At 53.6% G+C, this 8,599-nt stretch overlaps 1 protein-coding gene across 1 annotated transcript in view; it reads left to right on the top strand.

Moving 5' to 3' along the window:
- The window catches only part of LOC116644217 (annexin A8), a 16,739-nt gene that overhangs the window by 6,949 nt on the left and 1,191 nt on the right, over positions 1–8,599 (top strand). Inside the window, exons 4-11 of the mRNA XM_032423567.1 lie at positions 638–751; positions 1,469–1,559; positions 2,311–2,390; positions 2,891–2,950; positions 3,483–3,576; positions 3,797–3,892; positions 5,592–5,650; positions 6,775–6,897. Of these exons, the coding sequence (XP_032279458.1) occupies positions 638–751; positions 1,469–1,559; positions 2,311–2,390; positions 2,891–2,950; positions 3,483–3,576; positions 3,797–3,892; positions 5,592–5,650; positions 6,775–6,897 (717 nt within the window). The remainder of the gene's footprint in view (positions 1–637; positions 752–1,468; positions 1,560–2,310; positions 2,391–2,890; positions 2,951–3,482; positions 3,577–3,796; positions 3,893–5,591; positions 5,651–6,774; positions 6,898–8,599) is intronic.

The raw sequence follows: 8,599 nt of genomic DNA, 5'->3' as shown, positions 1-8,599 counted from the left end.
TTTTTTTTTTTTTTTATTTCTTTCTCTTAATCTTCACACCTGTGCATTATTCTTTACATTCAGCATTAGGGGAAATTGATGTTCTAAGAGTAAGCTCTAAGAGTAAGTGCCCAAGATCCCAGAGCCTGTAAGCAACAAGGTTGGGATTTAAATCCAGGTCTGACAAGGCCCTTGGTCCTTTGCTGTGCTGTGCAGATCAGCAGGGTGTGGCCTTGTGGCTTCTTGTGGAGACCAGGGCCCTTAGAAGGAGGCACGCATGAGATAGATTCCTTAATTCATTCCTGCATTTATTGAGTGCCCACGGGCTATGACAGGATTTGATGGTGAGCAACGACAAACATGTATTCCGGGCTTATACTGTGCCCAGCACCGCCGTGAGAGTGGAGTCGAGCCACACACATCTCTGCACCAGTCCCCTAAGAAATGGTATAACGCAGGAGTATCGCTGTCTCCATTTCATAGGTAAGGGTAATGATGCTCAGAGAGGCTACGTTGCTGGCCCGAGAAACCCCAGCACCAGCTCATGGTAGAGCCCACAGGAGTCCCGCCGGAGCCTCCAGGACCGGTTGCCGCCTAGCTGCCTGCACTCAGGGGAACACAACGTCCAGATCATTGCCTTTCCTTCTTCTTGCATTAGGATCTCACCGAGACCTTGCAGTCGGAGCTGAGTGGCAAGTTCGAGAGGCTCATCATGGCCCTCATGTACCCACCATATAAATATGAAGCCAAGGAGCTGCACGATGCCATGAAGGTAACTAAGCAGGTGCGGTAGGGGAGGATTGGGTGGGGTCACTGCTGGGGATGCCTTCCTCAAGAGAGCCTGGCACTGGGACCTCTGAGCTCCCCTTGAGCCACCCTCTGGAAGGCCCAGCCCGGGGACCCTGCAGCGTGCTGACCAGGCGGGCCGCCTTCAGCCCTCATTCGGCCACGAGGAAGCCAGAATCAGCACTTCTCAGGACAGCACCAGACCAGGTGTGCAGGAACGACAGAACGACATCTGCAGTCTCTGTCCAGTCCCTCGGATCTCCTATGACCCCCACCGCTTCTTGAGCACTCGCAGAGAATGAGGAGGGAGTCAGGGTCCAGCAACTCTAATTATCTCCATTGAAAGGACACTCACTGGGTGTGCATGCCCGGCATTTCCCATCTGTTCCCTCTAATCCACCTTTGGGGTGGGCTGGCCCCAAGGACTGACGAGGGCCCCTAGGCTCAGCAAGGTGGAGTGACGTGCTGGAGACCACCCAGCACAGAGAGCAGAGTTGAGACCGAACTCTGCCATGGCCTCACCTGCGCACAGGATCAGTCCCTGGAGACAAACACGGGCGATTTCCCCCAGTAACACCCCCCAGCAGAGGCCCCCATCGGAGGGGGGAGGGTACTGACCGGGTCTTCCAGAGGCTCTTCCTCTTGCCTCTTGACAGAAGAGCCCAGGCAGAGCTCTCCAGCAGACAGAGGTTTTTGTCTATAGGGCTTGGGGACCGAAGAGGGTGTCATCATTGAAATCCTGGCTTCTCGGACCAAGATCCAGCTGCAGGAGATAATGAAGGCATACGAGGAGGGTAAGGGGGGCGCAGGGCCTAGACATAAAGGCTCACTTGGGAATGGCCACGAGCTTTGGCAGACTGGTATGGGATGAGGGACAAGCAGTGCACTGGGCCTCACTAAAAAAGACCCTTTCTGGGCCTTTCTACATATGGGTGCTGAGCACCTACTGTGTGCCCAGTCCTGTGGCCTGATGGTCTCTAAGCTCCCTGAAGCCTACGGGCTCCTGGGGAAAGCGACATGTATCCTTAAACTCTCTGCCCCTCGAGGGCCTGGCAGCACTGTGGGTCCCAGGCTGTGTCAGTACTGGATGGGTCTGGCTCCTTCCTGGCCAGGCACACACTGACCCTGGGGACCGTGCAGGGCCCTGTTGCAGTGGGGCTGTGGACCACAGGCCAGCTATCATGGAGCCTACGGGATGCAAGGCAAGCAGAGGCCAGCCTGGCCACCATGTGGTCTGCCTGGCAGACAATCTGCCTGAAGGTTCTGGCTTTGCCAAACCACAGATGAAGCAGAGCTCGGTAGGCAGCCCCCGGCGGGGCTCTCTGGCCTGACCTATCCCTGCACTTGGAGCCAGGTTGGCAGTCTGTGTTGCTTCCTCATTCTGAATGACCGCCAGGTGGTGGGGCCTCTGCCATTCAGACACCTGGGCAGTGCGCCCACTCCACTGACGAGTCCTTACCAGACGCCTTTAACTGGGAGCAGTGTGGGAAACAGGGCTGGAGGAGGAAAGTGGATCTGTGCCTCATGGGCCTGTTTCCCCTGCAGACTATGGGTCCAGCCTGGAAGAAGACATCCAAGCAGACACCAGCGGCTATCTGGAGAGGATCCTGGTGTGCCTCCTGCAGGTAGCAGAGCCCAGGCTCCTGGGAGCCCCTTGCCTGAGGGACCCGAACAGCTGGGCTCCAGGGAGCAGTTCTTGGGGAGGGCTGCTGGGGTGGAGAAGGGTCAGGGCCTGGGTAGAGCCCCAGTGGCCTGGACTTCTTGGATACCTCTCAGCGTGGCTGGAGGATTCTCACACCCGCGCGTCCCTGACATGGCCACATGGGGGCACCCCAGAATCGGGAGGAGAGTGCCCTGTCACTTAGCAGGTCCTACACACCACACCGCATGCCTGGCACTCTGCTTACCTTAGCTCACTGAATCCCCCAGCTCCCTACGAGGCCGCCCTTACTACTCTCATTTGATAGATGACAGAATCGGGCCCTGGAGAGGGTAATTAGCCTGCTAACGTCCCCATGGCCAAAAAGCCGTCCAGCCCTGCCTGCCCTCCTGCCCGGCTCTCCCTGCTGCCCCAGATGTTCTGCTGGGACAGCCTGTCTCACACAGCCACCCCTTCTGCTCCTAGGGCAGCAGGGATGATGTGAGTGGCTTTGTGGACCCAGGACAGGCCGTCCAAGATGCACAGGTGAGGCTACGTACATACACCCTTGGCAGCTTCCGCCCTGTGGGCCACCTGCCCCATCCTCTGGGGGCTAATGCCTGGAAGCCTCACCCAGCCCCTCTGTCCATGCGGGTTTTCTTTGACACTAGGCTTGGCTGAGACCCAGATCAGCTCTCTGCAGACCTTTCCCCTCTGGTGTTCCAGAAGGAAAGTGAAAGTGTTGGGGAGACTCAGGAACAGGAAGGGGAGTGACTTAGGAGGGGTCCACTGAAGCTCTGTCCTAGCAGGAACAGCCCACGAGCCTGGGGACCAGATGGGACTCTTCAGATCACTATAGTTCGGTCTGCTGGCAGAGTCCTTGGAGATGTCCAAAGGCAGAGCAAAATCCCAGGGGAGGCAGGGGAGTTCCCAGAGCAGCACCTGGCCCAGTATCCAGAAGGGATTTAACCTCTCAGGGATAGCAAGAGAGGAGAATGCTGACCTGGTGGGTGGAAGGGGGCTGACCCTCACCTCCTTGCTCTCCTTCACTGGCTTCCTGCGGCTGCCCCAATGCTAGGATCTGTACGCAGCAGGCGAGAAGATTCACGGGACCGACGAGATGAAATTCATCACCATCCTGTGCACACGCAGTGCCACGCACCTGATGAGAGGTACCGGGGAGGGAGGAGGCACTGTCCTTCACACGGGCCATCCAGTGTGCATCCTTGCCTGGTCATGATGCTGGGAAGAGAGCCAGGGAGACTTGGACCTTTTCCCTGGCAACCAAGTGGAGGTCAGGGGGGACACATTGATGTGCAGTCTCAGATCTGGGACACTGGGGGCATCACACTGAGATCTACATATCCCTTAAGAGAAGACGTCTCTCTACAGTGTTTGAGGAATATGAGAAAATCGCCAGCAAGAGCATTGAGGAGAGCATCAAGAGTGAGACCCACGGCTCCCTGGAGGAGGCCATGCTCACAGTGGGTAAGAGATGGGGGCTTGGTGCTCAGACGCACAGGTGTCCGCAGCCACGGGGCCCAACAAGGGGGCAGGTCCCTAGGGTGGCAATAGCAAGCGACAAGGTCCCTACGTCCGCCTTCAAGGGACCCCTCCCCCTCCAGGCCACACACACACGTACCCTTCAGCCCAAGACACCGGGACTATCCTACCCTCGTGTCTTCAGTATGCCGTGCCCTGCCCCCCATAATCCCTGTGCTGTGTGAGTGTGCGAGCATGAGTGTGAGCATGGCGCATGTGAGAATATGTGAGTAGGTGAGTGTGTGTGCACATTTGCAGGATTATGCCTGACCCAGGGCCTGTGCTCATCCATAGCAGCCACACAAGGAACATTCTGGTTCTGATTATAAAGCCCTAAAGAAAGTCTCCTGTCTTGACCTTAGCCAGGGGCCTGGTCTCTGCCTCAGTTGCTCATTGAAGAAATGATGTATAGTTGGAATCCAAACTCAGTGATTGATGGTCTGACGCTGGGGAGCACTGAGAACCTTCCCTCAAGCACGATGTCAGGTCGACCTAGGAGGACCTGTTCCAGACCACATCTTGGGGTGCAGAACTGAGGTCACAGTGAGGAGAGTCATTGTGCAGTGAGGAGCTGAGGCCCAGGGGCAGAGGGACTTTTCCTCTCCTCCTTCCCATGATGGAGCCAAGGTCAGGGCCCTAGGGCTAGGGCACTCACCTCCACACCAGGCTGTCCCCATTCTGTGCTGGGCAGCCAGGGGAGCTCCACAACGTGTCCAGGGCTTTCGGAGTGGACTGGGACATCTGACCATCCCCAGCAGGCTGTGACTGCTGTGATAAAGACCAGTCTATGTTGGAGCAGCTCAGCATACCGCCTGCTCCAATCTCAGCAAATCAGCCCCTGCATTGAGTTTGAACAACCTCCTGAATAAATCTTCAGGCAGGGAAGAGCAAAGGTGCACAGTGCCTCCTGTCCCAGGCACTTCCTATTCACTTCTCCTTGAAGACTCCCACCATTCACCCCGTAGACAAGGACAGTGCAAAGCAGGAAGGTCAAAGATTGAAGTCACACCATGCTATCAGGGGAGAGTCGAATACCTGCCTCCTTCACGCAAAGCCCACGCTCTTTCTGCTGCCCTGAGCTAAAGTGCCAAGCTCCCCGACCCAGATGCAAAATCTCTGAAGCAGCATCCATGAAAGCAAACAGGGGCCCACCCTCTGGGCCAGATGTCCCTGGGTGCCCTAGTGCTCCAGGGCTGGACCCCATTGTCACGTGGAAATTCAAATGCAGGGACCTTCCTGATAAGTGAGGAGTAAAGTGGACACCCCGAGGCCAGTGGTCACCATGACTATGGCTCCTCTGTGGAGCTGAGTGGCTGGATTCCTGGCAAGGCTGGCTCTGGGGTGTAAGAGCCCAGGGGCTGCGCTAGACGGAGCCACGCTCAGAGGGGCCAGCCTCGCATTTACTCCTCACCCTCTGCCTGCACGCTCTGTGCCTTTGGACCTGTGCCCAGTGCCCCCGGCTTCCTTCCCTGTCCCACCCCACCCAACGCCAAGCCTCTCGTTTTGGAACTAGGCAACACATAAATAAATAGGCCAAGAACTGCATAATGTTCATGCTTAAGATCCAAGGCAAGACATAAATAAATACACATGTACACAATGCCATCTACAACGTCTAGTATTAACAGAGCTTTCCTGTTGCTAGTGAAATGCACCCGGAACCTGCACAGCTACTTCGCAGAGCGACTTTACTACGCCTTGAAGGTAACTCTTCTGTGCGGTGCCCCCTGTTCTCCCCACTCCTCAGCACCAGCTGCCAAGCCCAGGCGCTCGGAGCCACCACTGCCTCTGACCCTCGTGTCTTCTCTAATTCCAGCCTCTTGTGAACAGAATCCTAGAGCTCCCCAGGGGTAAAATGAGTCTGGGGAAGGGAAGCCACAGCTCCTGGGGGCTGGATTGGAGCAGGTTTTTTCTCAGGTGTGCATCGCACCAACCTTTTACAACAATCCTGTGAGACCCGTGTCGTAACTCCCACCCTAGAGATGGTGAAGCAAAAGCTTGTGGTCAAGGTCACCCAGCTGATGACTGGCTGAGCCTCCATTTGAACCCAAGCCAGGCCAGCTGTCCTTTTGATCCCACCACATGACCTCCTTGAGAGAGCACAGGAAGTCAAGGTGCCCCTGGAATGGACGTTCAGATGGAGATGGCTACACGTGGCACTCAACTTCCGTGTGCCTGCCAGGGGTGCCAAGCTGGCTTTGTCTTTGTCCAAGAGGCTGCGCTGGGCATTCAAACAGACGTCCCAGCCATTTGTACTGGGTGGAGTTTCTGGCACCTGGAAGCCAGAAACTGGAAGAGAATCAGAGGGATTCCCTGAGCCTGAAGTCAGTGCCCACCTTCTGTGTGCCGACACCACTGGAGGTTAGAACCCCAAGTTCTCTGGCCAGGAAGTGAGAGAGGGCATGGGGTTCCCTTGGCCATTGGCGCCATCCGACAGGAGACTAGTCAAAGATGAAAGTAGGCAGAAGGTCCTGCTTGAGAATTGGCCAGGTAAGCTGAATTTCCTGACGTTGTTCCTCTAGGAAGAAGGCTTACTCCTAGAGCAGCGAGTGTTCTGTGTCTAGAATCTGATGTGGCAAACCAAACACACACGGCACTTTGGGGCATTTAGCTCCCAATAAAGACAGACATGTGGGCAATGAGGGAGAAGAGATGAAGGGAACGGAAACCCTGAGTCACTACAGCACCCCTCCCAGTGCTTCGCCCCCTGAAGCAGAGGCTCATTCCCGCATCTCCGGCCCCCTCTGAAAGCCCCCTGGCCCCAGAGCACAGATTTGTCCATCATCACAGAGGTGGGCAGTGACTGTTGATTGCTGTGTCTTGTCCAGGGAGCAGGGACATGCGATGGGACCCTGATAAGAAACATCGTTTCGAGGAGTGAGATTGACTTAAATCTTATCAAGTGTCAGTTCACAAAGATGTACGGCAAGACCCTCAGCAGCATGATTGTGGTAAGTCAGGGGTTCCCAAATCTACCCCCAGTTTGAAGCAGAGGCATTACTTGGAGACCTGGATGCTGGGACCAGAGTCCTACGTCACATGTGTCCATCCCTTCCCGGTGGGGGTCACACCCGTGCATTCGTGGCCATACAGTGTGTATAGAGATCAGCAAGGGGGTCAGTGTGGCTAGGGCCCAAAGGGGGCTTGGGCAGGCGCACAGAGACCACACCATGGAGGCCCTGGACTTGGCACCCAGAGTTGGCTTTGCATTTGAGTTATGGTTGCCCCTTTGGAAATGACACAACGAACTTTGCTGAGGAGACCATATCTGAATGTCAAGGACGGTAAATAGTTCAGTAGGAATCAGACAGCTGCCTTCAAAATCCAGACTGAAGTAGTCCTAGCAGCATGATTTTAAGGAGATAAATCAGATGGGCTCCAGTGGGTTACCTACCCAGATGCCAGTCAGTGAACATTCTGGAGCTGATAAAATGTACCATCACACCATCACACTGCCGTAATGGTGAGAGTAATAGCTCTTCTAGAAATTAATGCAAATGAGGCCTTGACCATTTCATCAAGAGAAGTCAAACCTCGAGAAGTATATCCCAAGTCTTCATTGGCTCTAGTTAAGTCAAGTCTCTAGTTACTCTACAGGTGTCTGTTGTCAGCCACACTTTCCAAGACACACATAGCTCACAATATGTTAAAAAGACATTTCTATTTTAAGATGTTTCAGAAAGGGGCAGTGGGTAGCTATTAGGCAGGTCCCGGTAGGTCTGGCTGGTCCGGGATCTACACACAGAGCCAGGGGAAACAGAGGAGGGCATATCACCCAACTCCTTTTTTATGTGCTGGGGGAGAATGGGAGCAAGAGGACACTGAGGGATGGTGGAATTATTCTTCGCTTTGTTTTTGGCTTTCCAGCCAGTCTTGTCACAAGACAGGAGGGCTACCCGCACACCAGCCCAGACTGTTGATGGCTTTGCCAACATCCAATCCCGGCTGAGTGTTAGGAATTTTTTCTCCCATCCATAGTTTCTGTGGCATCAGGGAGATTCCTCTACCTTCCCACCATCACGGTTAGATTGAGCCAGAGTCAGACTTGAGAGGAACAACCACACTGAGCAAAAAGGATCACTTTGACCCATCCAGGGTGTAGACTTCACGATGGAGAAAGGCTTAGCAGGTTAATTAGCACATGATCAATATAATCAATAATAGAGTCCCCTGTCTAGACATACAAGAAGCCAACCCTCTTTAGGTTTTGCCTACGATTTTTGTTTAAGAAAATTGAGTTGGAATTGTGACTCAGGTGGCCAAATATTTTTTTAGTATAGACCACTCTCTGTAGATGTCATCTACAGAGACTCTTAGATGTCTCTTAGATGTCATCAAAGCAAAAATGATTTCCAACAGTGATACCAGCATTAACACTCCTGCATAGAAATTAATAGGAAAATTTATAAAACCCCATGCATAACTTTAGACCCATGCATTTAAAAAGATAGACAAAATGAATACAGTTTTCTAAAAAACACAAAACAACACAAAAACAAAAATACCTTATTATAAACATTGTGTTGAAGAAAGAAAGAAGAAGAAAGAAAGAAGAAAGAAAGAAAGAAAAGAAAGAAAGAAAGAAAAAGAAAGAAAGAAAGAAAGAAAAGAAAGAAAGAAAGAAAGAAAGAAAGAAAGAAAGAAAGAAAGAAA

Source organism: Phoca vitulina, unplaced genomic scaffold, assembly GCF_004348235.1.
Source record: "Phoca vitulina isolate PV1807 unplaced genomic scaffold, GSC_HSeal_1.0 scaffold29, whole genome shotgun sequence".
Lineage (NCBI taxonomy): Eukaryota > Metazoa > Chordata > Mammalia > Carnivora > Phocidae > Phoca > Phoca vitulina.
Note: the sequence above shows the minus strand (reverse complement) of the source record. Positions and strands in the feature narration are given on the sequence as shown.